At 42.4% G+C, this 21,587-nt stretch overlaps 1 protein-coding gene and 1 long non-coding RNA gene across 11 annotated transcripts in view; one reads left to right on the forward strand and one right to left on the reverse strand.

Moving 5' to 3' along the window:
- The window catches only part of LOC116217177, a 99,321-nt gene that overhangs the window by 57,537 nt on the left and 20,197 nt on the right, over positions 1-21,587 (forward strand). The window contains exon 10 of one of the 2 annotated variants that reach the window (XR_004161326.1): positions 4,253-4,355. This is a non-coding gene — a long non-coding RNA (uncharacterized LOC116217177). Of the gene's footprint in view, positions 1-4,252; positions 4,356-21,587 lie in introns of those variants that run through there. The other variant, XR_004161327.1, reaches the window with a different exon arrangement.
- FHIT (fragile histidine triad diadenosine triphosphatase) overlaps positions 274-21,587 on the reverse strand; it is a 530,781-nt gene continuing 509,467 nt past the window's right edge. For 5 of the 9 annotated variants that reach the window (XM_031555606.1, XM_010718629.2, XM_031555607.1 and 2 more), the window contains 2 exons: positions 18,781-18,884; positions 11,627-11,928 (listed from right to left, as the gene is read on the reverse strand). In XM_031555606.1, the coding sequence (XP_031411466.1) occupies positions 18,783-18,884 (102 nt within the window). In that variant the 3' untranslated portion in view covers positions 11,627-11,928; positions 18,781-18,782. Of the gene's footprint in view, positions 2,680-4,231; positions 10,499-11,626; positions 11,929-18,780; positions 18,885-21,587 lie in introns of those variants that run through there. The other 4 variants (XR_004161325.1, XR_004161324.1, XR_795181.3 and 1 more) reach the window with 4 other exon arrangements.

Raw genomic sequence — 21,587 nt, forward strand, 5'->3', positions numbered from 1 at the left:
GTAAGAGTGATGTGGTCCCACTGACTGCTGTTTGCTAAATGGTGGGGAAAGGGAGTGTGGGAAGCTGCACCCAGAGTCAGAAATCATAGGAGAGATAACAAAGTCACGGAGTTGTTTGAGTTGCAAGGGACCTTTAAAGGTCATGTAGTCCAACCACCCTGCAATGAACAGAGACATCTACAGCTGGATCAGTGTGCTCACAGCGTGGTCCAGCTAAATGAGACAGGAAAAAGAGGGGTTTTATTATAATAATTATTATTTTATTTATTATTTCAAAGATTTTTTTCCTTCCCTCTCCCATTCCCACCCCCAGGGATAAATTCACAGCAATCAGTACAATGGTTTTGATTTTCTGGGATTCTATAACACAAAATCTGGCTCCTGCAGAAGTAAAACTCACTGGTTTCTCGTACACTTCTCCAAGGAGCCTCTGAGCAAGAGGCATGTCTTAGCGTAATGAGTTTAAACACAAACAGTTATTATTTCTAAATAAGTACATGCTATTAAGTGCTATCAGACTTCTATAGAAAATATGAAAACATTGGGTGAAAAACATTATAAAAGGCTGAACTCTCACCTGGGAAGTAGCACATAATGTAAATCAATAGAGTTGCATTTCTTTACTGCTTTATTGACTCACAAACACACAGCTTGTAAGAGCCCTTCAGGATCCTTCCCCCTTCCCAACCCTATTTTATTTCCAAATACTGCTAAAGATGTTTTTCCTCTCAAGGTAATTGCATAACTTCCTTCTGTTTCACACTCAAAAAGCACCCATGTGAATCAATGAAGCACAGAGCATGTTTAGATTATCTCTTACCCTTCTCTAATGATGTGCAGCAGATCAATCAGTGCGAGAGTCATTTCTTTTTTTTCTTTCTTTTTTTCCCCCTTATAAAGGATCTTGATCTTTCTCTTAGGAGAATGACCTTGACTTGGTAGCGCAGCTAAACTGGGAAAGCTGTTTTGCTATTGAAACTGAATTTAGGAAAGCTAAATAAATAGTAGGCATAAGAACAAATCTCCTCCCTTAAATGAATGTAGGATATTAAGACCTGGCTTTGTCATGATTACAGTCTCATACACAGCTCGCTGAGAGGCATTATTTTTTTTAGCCTGTGTCTCTAACCTTGACTGTTCCATTCATCTCTGTGGAAATGCTTCTTTTTTGTATATGTTTTGAGCACACAAAGAATTTAAAACTTACATGGCGTGGTCAATCAGAAATACCTAACTGGCTCTTTGGAAAACATGAATCGTGCATTTATTTTTTTTAATACAAACACAAAACAAGTCAGTGGCACCACATTAATCATTCAAGCCAACTGGAAAGCCTCCAAGCACCAGCTGAGTTAAAAAAAACAAAAACAAAAAACAACAAAACCAACAAAAAACAACAACAAAAGTCAACTGAAAAGCCCCACACACGGAATGAGATTTTTTTTTCCCCTAAGTTTCAAAAAGAACAGCAACAACAACAACAACAAAAAAAACAATTTGAAGAATTGGCAAGAAAACAAATTGAACTATCATGGCCAGTTGTAAGGGCCTTGCTTCGGCTCTGGAGAAAAGATTCATAAATATTCATTTACCTGGGGAAACATGAAAAACAGGATTAGACTTATTCATGGGAGTTCATCTTTAGGGTCAATGCTAGGGTGAGAGAGCCAAGACAGGCAAATTGCAGTTTTATAATGTGTTTCCTGGGACAGGCAAGATCTGCAGTCTCTCTTAAAAACGAAAAGGAACAAAAAGGACAAAAAACCCCCAACCCTCAGAAGACAATGAAAAAGGATTTTCATTGCTTTACACAACAGAGGTGCTGCATACAGATGCATCCCATGGGCAATGCACATCCATTTGCTTCCTAGCAGCTGTGTCATGGGCAGGGCTGGCTCTGGCCATGTGTCTTCTGGTGGGCACCAGGCTGTGCCCATAGACTGCAGAACTGCCCTCTGTGATGTTTTTACCCTTTGTCTGGACCTGCTCACTGGAATAGTCCCCTCCTCAATGCTGGGAGCATCTCACAGACAGCTGGACGTTGGTGAGATCAGTGCCATGATCCAGCCCTGGGCTGCAGTGGGGTTTTTTCTGTAGGAAAACGTCCTGTGGTTTTGGAGCTGGCAGCTTCTTCCTGGAGTCCTTCCCCTTTGTGTCAGTGCACAGCAGGGAGCTAATGCAATCACAAGGCAGATAGGATGGGAAGAGTTCACGATGCTTCCAGGACCAGCCTCCACCTTAGCAGGGGAAAAGAAAGGGCTGTGACCTCTGGCAAAGCAGCCAGGAGCACGAAGACTTCCATATGTCACCTATCCACCAGTGAGACGAACAGAAGGGAGCCTTAGGGAAATGTAGCCAGGTCCTGATGATAACTCAATATTCGTGGCTTGAAGTCGTTCCCTTCTGCTTCTTCCAGGGGAGGGCTGTCCTAGGCTTGCTCCTGCATCCTTCGATTGCCTGTTTAGAAGCTGATACTGGCACTGTCTTCTGCCAACGGGGCTGTGTAATACCTTAGGACAGGGGTGCAACCCTCAGAAGCTGGGATGGTGTCACAGCCTCACTGCCACTGCAGCTGTGTGCTGCGGCCAGGAGATGGGCTGCAAAGTGGTGGGGAAGTGTGTCTGGAGAGTCTTGCTGGAACCTGCACGGGTTTTTTGGACAAATCTGGCAAAAACGAAGCTGAATTTAGGAAAAAAATAATAATAAGTATAAATATTTTCTGCTTTGCTGTAAGCAACAAAACCACAGAAGCAAATCGGTTTGTCTGCAGGACCCAGCTGTTAAATATCAGCTTTCCCAGCTCTGGTGGGAGATGCTTTGCCTTGTGGTTATTGGAGTGCTCTAACATTGCTTTGCTTTTTGGTCTCTTCTGTGTCTGTAGAGCCTTTCCTTCTATTTTTTCAGTTATCGCTGTCATCTCTGGTGTCTTTAATTGTGCCTGAGTAAGTAGCCCTTAGCATAAGTACCAGTGGCTGAGGGGAAATTGGACTTTCTCTGCCTGAGCCTTCTGAGCATGACTCTGTGTTTGCTGATTGTTATCTAGAACAAGCAGGATTCTGACAAAGGCAGGAAAAGATGCTCTCTCATTTCCGGAGCTTTTGTGCCTTCTGTGTTGTGTCTACAGTGGGCTGGCTTGCAAAGATACAATCACAACGCTTTAATACAGTGAGTGGGGAATTCCAGCCCCCTCAGGCCGGATTTCACAGAACAGCTCTGAGCTTGATGCCAAGGGAGGGCGGAGGTGTGGGATAGGCTGTGCTGTGGCTTTGCTCCCTTGCCATGAGCACTCACAATGCTGGAAAGTCCAACCAGCTCCAGCCAAACAGTGCCAAACTGCTTAGGGCCCTTTTGTTAGAAGAGGACTTAAAGCTCTGCTCTGCACTGGGTAACCCTGAACCTCCCTTTGTTTCAGCCCCCGCATCCCATGGCTCAGATGTTTTGGTACCAGACTTGAGCAGACTGTGGGGCCTTCCCTCCCCACTCTGTGCTCTCTGCAGTCTTGTGCAGTCCTCTTTTTCTTGCTCCTTGATCACCAGCAGCCAGGGCAGTGCAGCTGTCTATCGCAGTGATGAACAGTGAGTGGCATCTCCTCTCCCAGCAGCGGGCTGCCTTGCTTTCTTCCCCTCTCTTTCGATAAAAAGTGACAAGTGCTCCTTCACGGAGCGCTGCAATCAAAGGCGCTGCTCGAAGGGAGCTGACAGTCGGCTGCGAGCTGGTTTACCCGGGGACTGCTTAAATAGAGTTCACATCCTGCCCAGCTCTCCCTCGTGTGACAGTGTTTTGCACCCTTTCTGATGATACCAGAGCTTATCTCATCGTGCCTTTATCTGAATAATCAGCTCAAGGGCTTCTAATTCTCTCAGAGGGATTGGTGTAGCTCTGCAAAGCCTTCTAAAATGTGGCACGAGGTGTGCCGTAGGGCTTAGCACTGTGATCTGCCCCCCAGCACTCGCTAATGGCCAGGATCCTGCGTAAGTGGATTTTCCAGCCATTTCAGGCTGCACTGGTGTTGATTTAGCCCTAGTTCAGGCAACCATAGCCACCCTTAGCAGGAGGATTGCACCTCGAAGGTTGTGCTGGGGGCACCTCCACTGGAACTGCTGCCTTTCCTGGCAGCAAGGTGCCAATGAGCTCCTTTCTCTCTGTAGTGGCTGCTTTTCAACACAGCAGCTAATCCAGCAGGTATCTGTGATAGGGGATAATGGATGCTCTATTTCTATCTTCTGCAGCTTTTTTTTTTCTTTTTTTTCAGTATCAGAAGGGGTATCACCTTCAGTGCTAATGTGCACGGATAAGAGGATGAGGAAAGCTACTTTGCGAGGATTCTCCTTTTGCTGCTCTGCAATGAAACAGAGGTACTATTCCTTGCAGTGGTCTGTGTGAGATAGCCAGACTTTTAACATTTCATAATTATTTTCTGGATAATTATCCATTACTATTTTCGGGCTTGATTCCATGCCAATGCCTGCTTTTGGCCAAGGTCTCTTTCTGCTGTCCCATTTTGCAAATTTGGACTAAGCCACCAGAGAAAACTGCTCTTGCTGAAGTCAGGGAAGCGCATTTGCTAAACAGGCCAGGGTAGCAATTTGGTAACTTCAGTAATTAGTCACTCGTTTCTAGAAGGCTGCTTTATGCAGCACATAAATGGGAACTAACCTTTAGGAATCCTCCACAGCGCTGACACCTAGCATCAAACTTGCACTTCGCAACAGGAAGGGGAATGCATAATTTATGATCTGGTAAAGTATCTTTAATTAAACCAGTATTTTCTAAATTTTGACTTAATTTAATTTTAATCTAGCAGAAAGAAGCAATCTGAGTCTGGCCAAGGTTTTCCTTAAATACCAACCTTGCTATGTGGGAGGCTCTGAATCAAGTAAGACAGATGATTTTAATTTCCATGTTCTCAGTATAACACTTGGGGTCAATGTTTGCATACTTTTCATAGGCAGTTTACAATTGACAACCACTGTAATTGTTAAACTTTGGTGAAGACCTGATTGACTATTATGCACTGCCACCTTCCTGCCTTTGCCTGCCTGCCCCTCCCTTTGCCTCCCTTCCCCTTTCTCCCTTCCTTTCCTTCCAACAGCAGAGGTGGCATCACACCAGGCTCCGCTGCAGTGACAACTCCTCCCTGTTGGCTTTCTGGATGTTCTAGCTCTGTTTTTTTTTTTCTGCCTCCATCTCTCTGCAAGTCTGCATAATGCGAATAACTCACTTTTCTGCAGCACGAGGAATACTAATTCCTCAGCCTGTGTTATTTTCTCCTATGTCTCCATTTCCCCACTATCCGTCTTTAGAGTGCCAATGATTGCTCTGCTCTGTTTATATAATTAGACCAGTTGGCTTGAGTAATTACTTTTTGCTTCCTTCAGTTTGCTCCTCTGCACTAGTTGGGTTTTTTTTCCTTCATTTTAGTCCCTTCAGAGGAAAATTCAAAGCAAAGTGTGTGGCTTTTAACTCCCTACAGCCCACTGAATCAGAGGCCACCGGCTGCTCAAGTCTGTGAAACTTGAGTTTGCTCAATACTCAGCTGTTAACTCTCTCATACTCTCTCCCTCTTATCCATGTTAAGTGAAATTTTATGTGATATACCTGCAAGTGCCTGTGTATCTCCTGCTGGGAAGGGACCATGCCAATCCGTTACTCTCACATCCCTGCAGGGAAATGGTGGCTGTTAGGGGCAAAACACCCCTTTACTCCACGAGCAAGGAAAGGAAAAGTCTCATTGGCTGAGTCAATATATGTGAAGAAACCCACTATGGTGACTAGGGAAGTTCCTGCTCACCTCTTGAAGGATTTCCTTTCCCACCTAAGCATCTGTTTAATTACAGCTATTGCAAAGACAGTTAATAGCTGATGAACATGCCAGTATATTTTAATTGAATATATCGAGTGCACTGAACAAAACCACAGCTCTTGACCTTTCCCGTAAGTGAAATGTTAGGACAATTTTTTTCTGCATCGAGAGCCCAGGGAAAGAGTAAAGGGGACCACCCATTACTGCTAATGGGAGTCACCCATGTAAATCCCTCTCATGTCAGCATGGTAATAGGTTGCTTAGCATCCAATTAGTTTCATTTCATACAGTTGTTCATGTTACAGGGGAAGGAAAGTGGGAGCAATGATCTGGCCCAAGCACAGTGCTCGAGGCTGCACTTCTCCTCCAGCCACTCCAACTGTGGTCATCCCACACTCACACTTTGTCACCATCGTGAAAGGCTGGAATGATTTAATGGCAGTGGCTACAGTTTGTCATTGCAATGGGACAGATCTGTGAATCAACCAGCCCCTCCTGCTCTCTAGGATCATGATGGGACAGAGCAAGATTTATTCTGGATGCTGGGAATTGTTAGCTCTTTGCCTGTGCAAATGCAAACCCACACCCCCCTCAAAAAAAGGGCACTTAAGCCCTAGCTTAAGTCTTTATTGATTTCTAAGGAGCAAGAGCTTGCGATTAAAGTTTGCTCGTGCTTAGGCTCTTTCCTGAATTGGTGCTTAGGTCCTTACCCCAGCAAAATTCTCATTGATTTGTGCAGGAACACAGGCTGGCTGAGCCCTCAGGGAATGGTTCTGTATTTATCTGCACACACATGACAATTTCAGAGCAATTTTGTAACATTACAGCTGCATTACTGGTGTGTTTTAACTGGCCATCAATAGAAAACTGGACTTATCTATAGTGGTTTGATATTCCAAGCTAGGTAGGAACATTCAGTTCTGGCCTGCAAAACATTTTGTCATGTAAAATAAATTTTGTAGGTTAGATAAGTCAAGAGCTTACTCTTGCAAAATATCAGCCCGTGTCTGAGAGCTGCGGTTAGGCTGCATCGAATATTCAAGTACAGGGAGGAAAGGGAAAGCTCTTCTTAAGGCTCATTAGAGATAGCAAAAAGATACAAAAAGACCCACCACCATTTTACACTTGTAAAAAATATCCCTAGTAGGTTCATATTTTTAATCTTTAGTACAAAAGCTCCGTAACTACAGCAAGGCATTATTTTCTGATGACTAGCTACCTTTTTTCTATAGCCTCTGGCATTGAAGCTCTCAATGAAAAGTCGCTTTAGAGCTAGTTCAGGCAGTTCATTTTCTGTCAATCAACTCTCAGGCTCTAAGTATAAAGGCAGTAACATGACAAGATTTCTATTTTAATATCTTTACTCCCGATAAGATAATCCTAGAGGAATGGCAGTGATCAAATATTTACAGGCAGTGCTCACTGGCACAGTCTATTGTAAAATTAAATACACAAAATTATGTGGGGATAATGTTAATGTTGTGATACGAGGACAAAAGGCAGAATACCTGAAATGAAGGTTGACTATTGTTAATAAATCTTCCTCTGCAGTGGGGATTTGTGCTGCTGGAGCAGAGAATGGAGGAACAGCTTCCATTTTGTGACGTTCTGCTGCTTTTCAATGGCTTGTTGGCTATTTCAACATATTTAATTATGTAAGAAGCTTGAGTTTTAAGCATGCTTTTGTGTGTGCGTACTGTGTGTATCTCCCACTGTGTGAGTAAAAGTGGGCACTGATGAGGACCCTGGGGGCCCTGACTGGACCACCCTCTCAGAGTACAGGCAGTAGACCATATGCTGAGGAGCAGGTGAGGTCTTCCAAGTCCTGCCTTCCCCCAGAGACAGAGTCACAGAATCCTAGAGGTCTTTTCCACCCTTAATGACTCTAACCTCATCTCCTCCAACCATCATCCCATCCCCACCAATCCACGTCACTCTCTTGTTAGTGACATTTCCATGTTTCTTGAACACCTCCAGGGGCAGTGATTCTACCACCTCACTGGGCAGCCTGTTCCAATACCTTATCACCTCTTTCTGAGAAGAAATTCTACTTATATTCAAGACGAACTTGGTGCAACTTAACTTAACTTAAGGCCATTACCTCATGTTTAGTGGTTCTGAAGCTGCTCAATAGCTCTTCAAGACAGGAGACTGAGTAGCAGTAGTAAAAAGTGCAGGTCTTAGAGCACATCACCCAGAAGTACCGCCTTGAGAAGGTGCCAGCAGGTCGCTGCATGTCCTGCAGCAAGACTCCCAACCTTGGAGCTAACAGGAGTTCATCAGTAGGCCACTTGAAATGAGATTCTTAATTTCCTGGAGTTGCCTTCCAAAAAAGTGGGGTGGGGAGGAATGAGCACAGAGAACAGAGGAGGGTGCTGGAGGGAACAGTAGATGAAATCTTCATCCTGAAATACAAAGCTAGAAAGACTCTTGTCCCAATAGACTTCTTTTTTTTTTTTTTTTCCCCTTTTAAGAAGAAAAATTGCATTTTCCAGCCAGCTCTATTCATGACTGTGCAGAGCTCTGTTAATGGGTTGTGCCAGGCTGTGGTCACCCTACAGAGCTATTGGCAGGAGAGGTGGTAAGTTAGAGAGGACTGTAAAGGAACTCTGCATGATATTTTTTGATGAGCTGATTATTCAGGAATTTCACAACAGCTGAAATACATCACTCTGTCCCAAAACTCACAGCTTTGCCAACACTCAGGACAGCTTACATGAGCAGCAGCATTTCCTCCTTCCCAGCACTGCTGGTCTGTTTGTTCAGAACTAGATGCAGGAGCAGGACAAGGCTTTTTAGCAGCCATCGACCATGGTGACAGTAAAGATGGGAAGTGGAGAGGAAACAGAGAGCTGAGATTGAAGTGAATTAGGTACTTTCATGGCTGCTGCTGTCTATGTAGTTAAGACTAAAAGTTTTCCTTTAGCTCTTGGGTACCGGAGCACTGATTTTTATTGCTTTACAGACCATGTGTGACTTTTTTAGAATTTATTTCAGGGCACATTTAGTCCTCAACTGCCCTTCAGGGTGCTGTCACAAGCCAAAGCTGACCTCAGCTCCCCAGAAGTGATGTGCAGAAGAATGGTTATCTGTAACCTTGCATAACATGACACAGGCCCAGGCCAAAGCCTTTGGAGCTGATTCCTAATGTTTTTGCCCTGCCCTAAAAATCTTTGTGTGAGCAGATGGTGCCAGGTGGCTTTCAGATGGGACTGTATGTCAGGGCTGCCTGGTGTGGCAGGACCCAAGTCCATGGACCAACAGTGTCCCCAATGGATCGGTGCTCTCAGACAGGCTGCTATGCACACTTCCAGTAAGCTAGTTGTATTCCTGCTTACAGGACTAATGGTGCAAGAGACAGCTTTTCTGCAATTTCTGTTTCAAAGTGAGCAGAGATAAGAAGGCAGCTGGAACCACGTCTTTCTCCCAGCCTGTTCCTACAAAGTCAATGAAGAGCAACGCAGCTGAAACACAGCTATTCTGCTAATGAAAACAGAGGCATGCAGGCATAGTCATCAGATCCCCATGGAGGAACTGCTCACTTCAACAAAGTAAACTTTTACTAATGGAAAAAGCATAGAAAATTTGCCTGTGTATAAAGACAGGACCATGGTCCCAAGCCATTAACAGCAAGCACAATCAGTTCTGCCCTTCATTAGAAAGCCACAGCACTGGGACTGTTCTATTTGCACCATGTCCACCTAAGCCCTGCACAACAAGCTGCTCTTCACCTTTCTGATTTTTCCTATGTTTTCTCTTCTCAGTGGGAGAGCTCAGTAACTTGCAGCATTGCACAGTTAAAGGCAAGCCCTGGGCATGCTGCATGCTGGACATGACCCAAATCTCAGCGTAAGTACAAGTGAATGAGGCTGGAAACAAAACGCATGGGTTACAAAGACCGGCAATGCTTTCAGCACAGGGTATCCTTGCACTTTCAGCAACTTGTATCATTGTATAGAATGCCCTGGGTGAAGAAAAGTTTACAGGAAGGATATGAATGACTCAGACCCCATCCTTAAAGCTCAGGTCTTAAAAATGGGCAGTGGAGTTGACTCTACATACTGCTGGAGGATGTCATGTACTTCATGATTTGCCTTTTCTAATCTCTTCTTATCTCTCACTCCAATCCTTTCTCATATCCCTCATCTTTTGCAAATTCCCTTTTAAAGCTGGAGCTCAGCACATAAATATTTTCATGCAGCATAAATAGGTTGTTTTGTACATAATGCCACAGGAGGCTTTTTTTTAAAAACAGGACCTTTAGTGCTGTGATGACGGCCTCCTCATTTACACAAATGAAATGTTCCATACAGCTCAGTACTCATCTGCTCAGCAGCCCCATGCAAAACGGTTGGCACAGCGCCTGCTCGTCATGGGCTACAGCATTAATAGAGAATTTCCAATAGGAAACCCCTAAGGTTTGGAAATACCTTGTAAACGTAATGGATGCTCGAGTTTCCGTTTAGCATTTTCCCACTGGAGCAGTCTTTGTTTTCTTCCTTCACAAAATCACAGATACTTTAAATATTAAGTGCAAAAGGGCTACCATTCATGTTGGCCCATTTGCCAGCCTGTCTGCTCAGTTTTTCTTCTTTGTCACCTCTTGCTCCCTGATCTCATTTCCTGTTTAGTCAGCCCTTGTTCGGAGTCCAAAAAGCGCAGAAACCATCAGAATGGCCTTTTCATTTACTCTGCCTGGAAAAAGAAATCACATTACAATAGCTACAGTTTTTCAAAGGGCTAATGAAAGATATGGGTTGCCACATCACATCATGGTAAATCTTTGAAATCAAACCTGCTTTTCAGAAGCCATATTTTAACAGCAACTAAGTAAAATCTGGAATTAAAATCAGCAATTTTCCTCTAGTGTTTTTATTTACATTTGACCAGCAGAGATACTTCAAACCAATGGGCTGAATTCCTCTGTGTTGTAGAGTGCAGAGAAACTTAGGGAAAAAATTGGAGAAAACTGTGCTGCATTCATATTTGTCCATTGTGTATTTTCATATTTCTCAAGTCAGAATGTGACTCTATGGGGCAGACTATTTTGGAACATTTGGAATGATTAACACCTTGTGCTGCTAGGCACCCAAAGCACTGCCTGACTCTGGTTTGGACCTGACCCTAAAATCCCCTGGTGTTTAAGTAAACCCTGCACTACACATCCCCCTTCTGTGTGGCTCTTATTGAAGGACTCGGAACACTCAGGGGACACAGAAGCTTTGGCTGCAGCTTCCCCCCAGCTCAAGAGTAAGATGGTGGGTGCTCTTTTCATGCACATCTTGCAGACTCATTTCTTCTCCCATCTGTTGACTTCTTTTTTCTTCATTACGTGTTAGCAATCAATGACTAACCTATTAGGATCCTTCGCAGGGCTCTGAACACAGCATTTCTTGCCAAGGGAGCGTTCCGCACGAGTGGCTTCTGCTCACGTTGTCTGTTCTGTTGCTGCAAGTGGGACTTTCATGCAGTCTAACCCTAATGCGATGACTATCACATTAGCAGCTTTACATATTCATTGATTTGCAGAAGTGTTTTGTATTGCCTTAAGCTCCAAAACCTTTGTGACAATGCATTACAAACAACAGACAAAGGAAAGATCTTAAGAAGGGCTACAAATTTCTTGTTCTGCTATCTTATCTGGTGGAATAGTACCTCTCCAAGTTTATCTTGTCTAGTCTACAACAAAGCCCTGTTTTTTATGAAATGTCACACTGCTAAAGGATCTAATTTTTCTTTGATACAATAGCCTACGTACAATAACTGAATCTCAAAAAGCACAACACGGAGTAAACACTCTATAATGTATCCAAACACAGCAGCTATCCAGTTATTCTAGCACTTTATTTCAATTTAGACCAGGGGACAATTTTAAAAGATTTGCTCCCAAGTACACAATTCAGAAAAATACAACTTACTACTCAGAGCAGTACTTTGAATCAGCGCTGTTAGTTGTCTTAGCTGAAATTCATCCTTGATGATATCCAAAGGTCCAATAAAATTTTTCATTGAAGAATCCCTTATTTGTAGAACATAAAATCATTCAGCTGCAACTCCAGGGCTGCTGAGAACTGCAGAATGAGGTCTTCCTTATGTCACAGGATGTTTTTCAGACACGTTGTTACCTGAAAAATATCAAATGCACTAGTTAAATACAATAGTATCTTTGATGTGTGTTAGTAAGACAAAATGTGAGGCTGTTTATCACTAACGAGTTGGGTGCTCATTAGTGTGCTCCATCAGGAAACACTGACAGCAAAATGCAGAAGGAAATGTTCAGTGTTAAATCCACACACAGCACATTTCAGCACCTATTATAGCCTGCGCTATAGGAAGAGGAGAAAACCATCACATGCAACTACTTTAAAAATATATATCAGAGTAAGAAAGAGAAGCATGTTTGATTTATTATATACTTTTTTCAATAAAGTTCACTTCCATATAATACTAATGCCTTTCTTTCACATTGCACTTTTCATTCCTAACTCTCAAAGCACTCCAAAAGAGGTCGAGATCATTTTACAGAAAACAAACATGAAGTGAAGCACCTCTCTGATGTCACTGAGTAACACAGTGCACAGCTCTGTTGACTGCTAGTCATAGGAACGAGGGATTACAAAGGGTATCTTGTGTCATCAAATCCAGCTTCTTACTCTTCAAATCAATTTTGCTATAATAATCTCATGCAAGACACTTTCTTTGTAGTGCCTGATCTCTTATATAAGCTCCTAAAATGCTCTTTCAAAATCATCATCTCTTGTATATCCTCACCCATCTTGACCCTGTTGCGGGACTCCCTAGGTAATGCTAAGGCATTACACATCAATGATGAGGGGTCCTTACTCTGACTTCAGCTGTCTCTGACACTGGAGTATGAGCTGGGATGCTCTTCCCTGCCTGCTCCAATTTTACGCATCCTATAGTGGGCCTTACCAGAAGAAGACCTGTACTAGTTGCCACAGCAGGCAGGTGGAAACAAAGAAATGCTGAGAGCCTGGCAACTGCAGCTGAGTAGAGCAGTAAGCACCATGTGCTGACTCCATGCACAAAGTCATGTCATTGCAGCACTAACTGGAGGCCTGCATTAGCCCAGGATGCACAAATGGGGCACATAATTGGCCTTTTGTGTACAGACTGATATCCTGGCAAACAACAGAGCCTCAAATACACTCAGTCCAATGTATTTCCAACGTCCATCACACTTCTCCTTTTTCAAACAGCTATTTACCAGAGAAATTATATTGCCTTTCCACCCTCACAGCCTTGGTACAGAAACACAAAGGCAGCTCTTAAGCTTCAAGGTCATGTTCAGGTTTGAATGTTCTTGTGGGCTGTTTCATTATGCAGCAGCTACAGCAATAGGATAACCCAATACAAACCTTTGCTAATAATTCAGCATGAAGTAGACTTTTTGCTTGGGATCTTCAGTTTTGTGCCTTCAGACCATGCTTAGAGCTGGCTTCACTACTCAGAAAGCGGTATCAGCTTCTTAAACACAAAGCTGTTCTCAAGCATTACACAGGGGCATGGCCTCTGAACTTCTTTCCCCAGGCTGCATGCAGGGCTTGGATTCTTGCTGCTGTGAGGCTGCAACTCCCCTGCCACCCACTTCTTTGTTTGATTGTCTTTTCTCACTGAAACATAAGCTTCCCCTTTTCCATGGCATTTTAAGCCACAGTACCCATTGTATGCACCTCTTGACTGACAGCTCGGTGGCAGCCTGTGAATTACTCCGCACGAGTTCTATGAATTGGTTTCAAGAAGGGTCTGGCTGCTTAGTGAATGCATCTTTTTGCAGCTTTGAGGGGCAAGGGATTAGCATCATTTTAGCATAAGTTCAGGTAGAAAAGTCCTTGACCACAGTTGGTATCACCTTTCTTTGAAGCTGGGCATTGTCTTCTCCATTTTCCTCACAAACAGTGCTTAACAAATCACACTAAAAATACTTGGTATTTGACAGACAGCTCAGGTAAGCATTTAGGCTTCTGGATATGCAAGTTAAGAGAACATCTGGCCTTCCATCAGCTTCCTTTGCTAACAGTAATGCATTTGCAGCTTTGCCTTTATGCAGCACAATCTTGCCTGTGTCTCTGGCCGTGACATTTCTGCTGTAGCTGTAATTGCAGGATCCAAGCAGTGCAGTATGGAATTCATTGTACTCTACAGCTGAATTAAATGTCCACCTACAGGGAAATGGAAGTCCAGAGAACGAGATATACAACTTTTAGCACAGTACCACTTACATCCTCAAAACAGAGCTCTGTTCAGTGTGAGAATAACATTATGTTTATGGTGGCCTCTTGCAAGAGGAAGGCACTTTACTCATAACCACAGCTAACTCTGTTGCAGCTTTTTTCCATAAGAATAATGACGTGCTTCAACTAGAAGAATTATCTGCTTTGATGCTGAAGCTGCCATGCATTAACATACCACGTTGGCTTGGGGAAAGCCTTTGCTCTGAGCTTTCTAGGGTGGGTATTACTGCTATGCTCAGTCACTACATTTCTCCTGGCTGTTTACATCTTCCCTTGAAGAGATAATTTAACTCCTGTGCATAAACCTTCCTGCTACAGAAGTGGTGGCTGTGGATGTTTTACACTTCAAAAATACCAGTAAGGGCCCCGTTATGTTTGTCTGTGGAATTTCTGTTGATATTAACCTTCCTTCCATTCCACTGAAATGATAAAAAGATTATTTTATATGTACTCACTATAGAAAAAAAAAAAGTTTTGGGTGAAAAAGCACAGACTCTATGATCCGATCCATCTTCTCTTTGCTATTTCCAACTACTTAAAGCATAATGTCATTCTAAAACGCACACGGAGTGTGGCGTTCTGTTCTGACAGATTGTTATGATGTTTTCCAAGGTGACCTTCATAAAGCATGTTTCTTCTGAAGCTTATATTTCACTCTCAGGTCATAATAGTTTCACACAGACAAGCAAACTGTCAGCTCCTGCTTTCTAATTAATGGTTCTTGGATGCTGCTGAGTGGGGGATATAATTAATAGCACTTAAGGCTGGAGTGCAGCAATGTCTATAGCTGATTACTAGGATGTGTGTTTACTTCAGGATTATATGCAAACAATTCCTAAGTGCAGCCATGAACAGCTCTCAGTGACGCTCTTGGGGATGTCCACAAGACCCGGCACACCAACTCTTACTCCAGTGTAAGCACTCCAAGAACTGCCATGTGTATGAAACAAGGCTCCCACAGCTGATGGGCACTCACCTCCACTGATGCTATTCCCCACAGCAGAATTCACAGCATGTTGTACTTTCTGTGCTGGCATGGTGGACACACTCCAAGGCATAATCATCATTCTGCGGTTTTATTAGTTCAAAGTGCCAGAAATAACGGGAGGGCTTTTCTTAGAGTAAAGCTGCCAAGGAGAGGTTCTTTGAGCCATCTTGTCACACTTGTCTAAATTTAAGGAAAGGGATGTGATTGCTCTGGTGCTCATGGTTGCACATGCAGCATGAATGATCAGATGTGCTGGAGCAAGACTAGATGCGAGTCAAATTGCCAGTTTAAATTCCCTCTGGTCAGCTGCTGCTAACGGTGGTAATTTCCCTGCTGAAGTCAATAGAAGAGCATCTTTTCATGCATGCTGATATCTTGGTACAGAAGAGGTAGTCATGAGGCAGGATGAATGCTCTCAAAGAACGAGATCATCTCTTTCACAGTGGGGTGAAAAAAATGAATAAAATTTGTATTCTCTGACAAAGTTTAATAGACTATATTCTCCAGAAACACTGCCAGACTGGGGATGAAGGGTAAAGCTGACATTAGAAATCCTGCACCACTGTGCAGCCTGTATTATTTTTGAGAGATTTAAAAATGAATTTTGCATGTTGGATGACAAATACTCAGATGATTAAGCAATTAAAAGCTATGGGATATTTGCAGCTCAAAAAGCACTAGGCAATGGAATATCACTGCCAATCTCCTTTTATGCAAAGGGACATTTTGACATCATACTTAAGACTGAATACTTTTCCAGCAGCATAGAAATATGACTGCAATTGCACATAAATAGGAAAACTTTTACTGACACTCGTGCAGCCTGGTTCTTTCTTCAGAAGCCACACTGCACACTGAAACTGCCTTTGAAGAGAAACATTCTTCATATCCTATCTGAAGGTTAGTAACCCTTTTAATCTTTAGCCTTTTGGCTGTCATGTGTGCCATGATTTAAAATGCACAAAACAGACTATCAAAACAGCTAGCTCTAGACAGAAAAATGTTAAAGGTGGAAGTGAAAACAAGCTTGCAAATTAAGATTCTGCATCAAATATTGCCCTTTGAGAGAGGACTCTTTCCTCGTGGTTCTACCTCAAAAGAGATACCAGTTAGCAAACATAACCAGCACAGGTGTAGAAACAGCACCTGAAGAGGTCAAATCTTGGTGCCATTAAGCAAGAGTGGCTAACAGTAGCAATGACATTTAAAATATTCTTTCCATAGAAAGTTTTTTTCTTTTTCTTGTCCTTATTCAGAGTGACACTGAACTTCAACTTGGATATCTACAACAATTTGGGTAAAGATTCAGCCATGGCTATCTACCAAAGTGGGATCAGCACCAGCATATGTAGTAGGAAAAGAATCAGGAGCTTCTTACCTTTTTCAAGTGCTTCTTATGAAAAAGAAAGTCATCTAAAAGTCCTTATTGATCAGATAATCTATACATACAGATAAAAACGTGTACCTGTACCTAATCAAGTCACACAGGAGTTGTGACAGTTGGTGAAGGACTTGTGATAAATGTAAGGGCAGCTAGGAAGGCTCTCAGGCACTGCTCAGTCTGTCCAGGCTAATCTAGCTGAGCTGGGATTCCTTGAACATAACACTTAAGTTGAAAAATAATGCATGAGACCTTAAAAATTGCCATCTGTTGGCTCCAGAACACACACATTCAGCTCTTTCTGACTTTCCCTGTGCTGCATGAAAAAGCTCAAGTCAAACAGTGTCCAGGTAAACTTATAAATGGCAAAATAAATCCTCTGTAGGTGAAAAACAAAAATAGCTTTGAAGGAGAATGCATATAACCTTGCTAATTTGCCAAGAGTTTTCAATCTTCATCATTTTAGAAGCAAGGTTAAGAGAGTAAGTAAAGGTTGAGAAATTCAGAAGATGCTCAGATACACCTTTATCAGAGGTTCAGAGCTTTAAACCTCAGAAGCAAAACAATGTCAGGGAGAATAGATTGACAGTGATGCTTGCATTGGGAACCACGGGTTGGAAGGACTGTTTGTACTAAGCAAAATACTCTCATGATAATGATGCTGCTGAGATTTAATTTACCAGCCTGTTCTAGGAAAGGTAATGACCTTAATATCATGGAGAACTTATCAAGAGGTCATCCATGCAGAGACACACTGATTTATTTTCACAATAAATGGAAATAAAAGTCCTGCCACATGTATAAATTCATTCCTGCAAGCCAATTCCATCTATAAAGCTTTGTGCTTAGTATCAGGAGATCCTAAGAACATATGACTAATACGTGGGTATCTAATTCCAATTCTCTTGAGAACCTCTCTGTAAATGTACTTCAAATTCATTTCTAAACAAACCAAAAAAACCCTTCTAAACTCCAGGCATACCCACCACATTCTGAATACTATTCATGCCATGGATGAAGCATTACATAATGCCTCTGTTTGTAGAAAGGACTGCTGGCATATGTATTATCTAAGGATATGGTCTTTCTGCCCGAGTCACCCACTTTTCTGGTTCTCAGAAATGCTCATCTCCAAACAAATCCCACAGTCACAGCTGAAACTTAACTGTGTAGCCCAAACCCTATTTCTGGCCCTTCATCTCCCTATGTGCCCAACTGGATCAGTCCCAGGTGCTGAGGACAATCTTCCCCTACTCCTGCAAATGACGTGCATTACACAGCTTTCTCTGTGCCAGCCCACAGAGGTGCTGCCATGGTTAATTGGCCTGGAGAAGCTGGTGTTTTTGCTGCAGTCATCACACAAGTGAAAAACAGGAAGGAGAGAGTCCAGTAAACCAGCCCAAATGGAGAAGACAGAACTGCAGAGAAGATGAGGTTGTCACGCACAGGTGCCATGTGTGCCATGTAGCTGAGCTCAAGATTTTTCAAGCTGGGCTGCAAGCAGTGAGTCACAGGCAGAAAAAAAGAGATATTTATGGGATTTTAGTTCTTCCGAGGAAAAATATGAAAGTCAGAAATGACAGAGAAATGAGAGTGCTGGATGGTGACAAACAACATATGGGGAACAGGGGAGAGGGAGCTTTTGGCATCACTGCTGCAGCACACATCCCAGCATAACTCATATTGTTCTCTGGGGGCCAGTTCATTTCTACAGAAAGAATCTGGCTTCTGGGACTCTGGGTACAAAATGAAAACCTTTCTGTTTCTAGAGCACCAATGTTAGTGTTTGCCAAGTGTTTTCTCTTTTCTACTCTCCCCTACACATATTTCTTTTCCTTTAAGGCCGACAGGAATTTAGCAGAACAGGCTGTTTTCCAGCAGGCATAATATTGAATGTTGAATTGATCAGATGATTTAAGATGTGCAGGAAGAAGTTAGCATTTGCATGTACCACTCTATAGACTGAATTCTGCTGGTATCTGTTATGTGTACACAAGCACAGCAGTTTTTAACTCATTGTCTAGGTATCATGGTGGCTATTTTCTGTTCTAAAAGCAGAACAAGGACATCTTAGGACAGGCGTTCATCTGGAGTAACTACTGACAGTTCTGATTTCCAGGTGTGTTATTCTTTTGCTCTCTGGTAACTAAAAGCTCTAAGTTGGTTCTTGCTGAAGGATGAGGACGTTATTTTAGCTACTGTTGGAGCACTGTGCCCATTTTGGAACAACACAAACCTAAGAGCTCTCATTTCTTCTGTTCCATTCTACGTAGTCTCACTTGTCCTTAAGAAGCCTAGAGAGAATTGAACAGTTCTGCGTGTTGCAGGAGTATGGTGATGTGCTAACCATTACCTTTAATTTTCTTGAAAATACTTCTTCAGAATTGCTGCTTCAGCTGCCATTTCCTCTTCTGTCCTCCACTTGTCAGGGGAATCCTCTTTGTCATGGCTCTGCAACTTTTTTTGAGAGAAGAAGAAAAAAATAGCTTGTTGATTTTTTTTTTATTTTATTTATTTTTTTTTGAGTTCTATTGTCAAAAGCAAGACACATCTGACTGAAACTATCCAAGTATTCCATGGGTTTATGGGATGGAGAGACATGGAGATAGAAAGATGAAGGGTGAAGGTTACTGGTTTTGGACTGCAACAGCAGTAGGATTGGCTAACTGGCTCTGAAGGATTTATGATGATAACACAGGGTGCCAGGATGAGTAATAGGCAGTGACAAAGTTCACCTCTGTGAGCTGATGATCAGATACCTCGTGAGTCTTTGATGCAAAGCTGGTAGGTAATAGGATAACAAACCCTCTGGCAGCTTGAAGTGCCCATTACACTGGTGGAGTGGTCCAGGCAGAAGCTGCCTGGACACCTTGTCAGTAATTCATGTAAAATTTTCTCTCTGCTTTTTCCTCTTCCCATGGGGCTAGCTTTCTCATCAAAGACCTATTGTGATAACAAGGCCCCACTGCAGCTGTTTCCATCAGCAGTTTATACCAGCACTTTTCAGAAGAGATACATTACTTCCCTGCATGCAAGTTATTAGTCCTTCCTTGCCCTTGCTTTAAAAGTGAGGTACAGCCCTACTTTAGAAAGGAAAATTCTGTTAAGAACACTATATTTCATCAGAGATTTAATGGGGAAAAAGATCAAAAGTTGTGAAACAGTTAATTTTTCAATCTAGCTGCATAATACACCTGCAAAAAGATGCCATATGTAGTAAGAATTAAGTGACATTATAGCAGACCTGAAAATTTCAAACCCATCTACTGCTTCTCCAGAAGAGAGTCCTATTTTACGGCAAATATTATGTGGTAGCACTCGAGTGCCTATTTGTACACATGTACACTCAAAGAATTTCTGCCACTCATCAAGGGAAGACTACATTAACAGCAGGCAAGAGAAACATTTGCGTTAATTGCTTAAGTATTGAGATTTCTAGTGTGTCTCTGGGTACAGAGACAAGTGCAGATTATATTAACAGCTTCCATGCTTCTAAAAAACATTATAATATCAACTCATTGTTAATGCCACAAACAAAGCTGGAAGCTAAATGAATTTACACCTTTTAATCCTGGGCAAATTTTAGTTCAGAAGACGAAGCAGTTAGAAACAAAGACAAAACAATATTGTACCTGCCAAGCAAGCTTCATTACTGTATATGGCATGTTTAGCAATAAACTAGGATTGTTAGCATATATCCAACTCATACACACTTTTATTTGTGCTCTGTTTCTCCAATTCTGAATTTTGCTGCCAGCTATAGTCCTGTGCGTTTTTACATTCTGCAGTACAGATTTCTTTCAGCTCAGCAGATGAAGCTGCTTTAGAAAGCTATTTCCTTTCATGCCAATATGATACAATAGCTGTAGGCAAATTAAAGTGTATTACTGTTTGACTAGTATAGAACTAATCTTCATTGTTATGTTAGCTCTAGGTATGTCATAAATTCATCTTGTAATAATGCTACAGAATTATGGAGAAAGATTTACATACCAGGAGCAGGTACACTGTATACACGGTCAACATACATCAGTTCTGCCACTGTAGGAACCTATATGGCATGTGAGTACCACAGCTAAGCTGGCAATGGGAGAAGTAGCACACATCACCTTATACTTCCCATTCACTGTGAGTGCTCACACTTCACAAGACAACGCACTAGGATGAGCCAAGTGGTGGTAAATCAATTGTCTGTCTGAGGTGTGAGCTGGTTTTCTAAAAAAGCAGTCTCGCTCATTCGACCTGGTGTCAGCAGGAGACATAGCAGCAACAGCTCGAAGGCGAGGGAGGCCAGCCCCTGCTCCTCAAGCTCTCCTTGCTTAACTTCTAGCAATGTCTTTGGCTGCTCTTTTCCCTCACAATCCCATTAGTGCAATTCAGGCAAGAGCCAACTCACTTGTACAGAGATTAATAAGGTAGGGATTTAGCTCAGCTTTTATTTTAATGTTGCTTGCTCAAAGAAACAGAAGTGTATTGAATGAATTGCTGTGGTATTTTACAAAGAAGTGAGCTTCATCATGTAACTATAATCAACTCCCTCCATGCTGTAGGAAGGAAGCAGCTTTTCTTGGTATCTGGACAGCAGTTCCCTCTGCAAGGCTTGGCAGAAGCACTGGGAGCAGGGTTTGCCTACATGGAGCCTTGCATCACTGCAGCCCAGGGTACACAATGAAGTGAGTGGACAGGGCAGTCACAAGCTGCAGATCATTTTCTGCTAATTACCACTTAAAAAACTGCTGGCACATGAGGGAACATAAAAATGTAAAAGAAAGGTTACACAAAGGTTACACACCAAACAGACAAATATGCTGCTGCTAACACTTGAAGCCCTAAATTCTCTGAAACCAAATGCAGACCTATTGTTGTATTACTAGGGCAGATGAAAAAATGGAAGAATTAGCAAAAGGATAAGCAACAAGATTAGTGCAGTTCACATACCTCTGAAGAGAGAGGACAGGGTGGGAAAGGCATATATATGCATATGTAATATTCTGGACAAATACAGATGCACATTAGTCAGCTCTCTAATCGCAGCTGCCCCAATTACACACTGTATCTGGTTCAACATTCTTCAAGCACTGACTCTCGTTTATAACAGTACATCTTCTTGCCTCGCAGTACAAATAAATGCACTGTTTCTAAGATATGCCCTTCTTCAAG

Source organism: Meleagris gallopavo, chromosome 14 (genome assembly GCF_000146605.3).
Source record: "Meleagris gallopavo isolate NT-WF06-2002-E0010 breed Aviagen turkey brand Nicholas breeding stock chromosome 14, Turkey_5.1, whole genome shotgun sequence".
NCBI classification, from domain to species: Eukaryota; Metazoa; Chordata; class Aves; order Galliformes; family Phasianidae; genus Meleagris; species Meleagris gallopavo.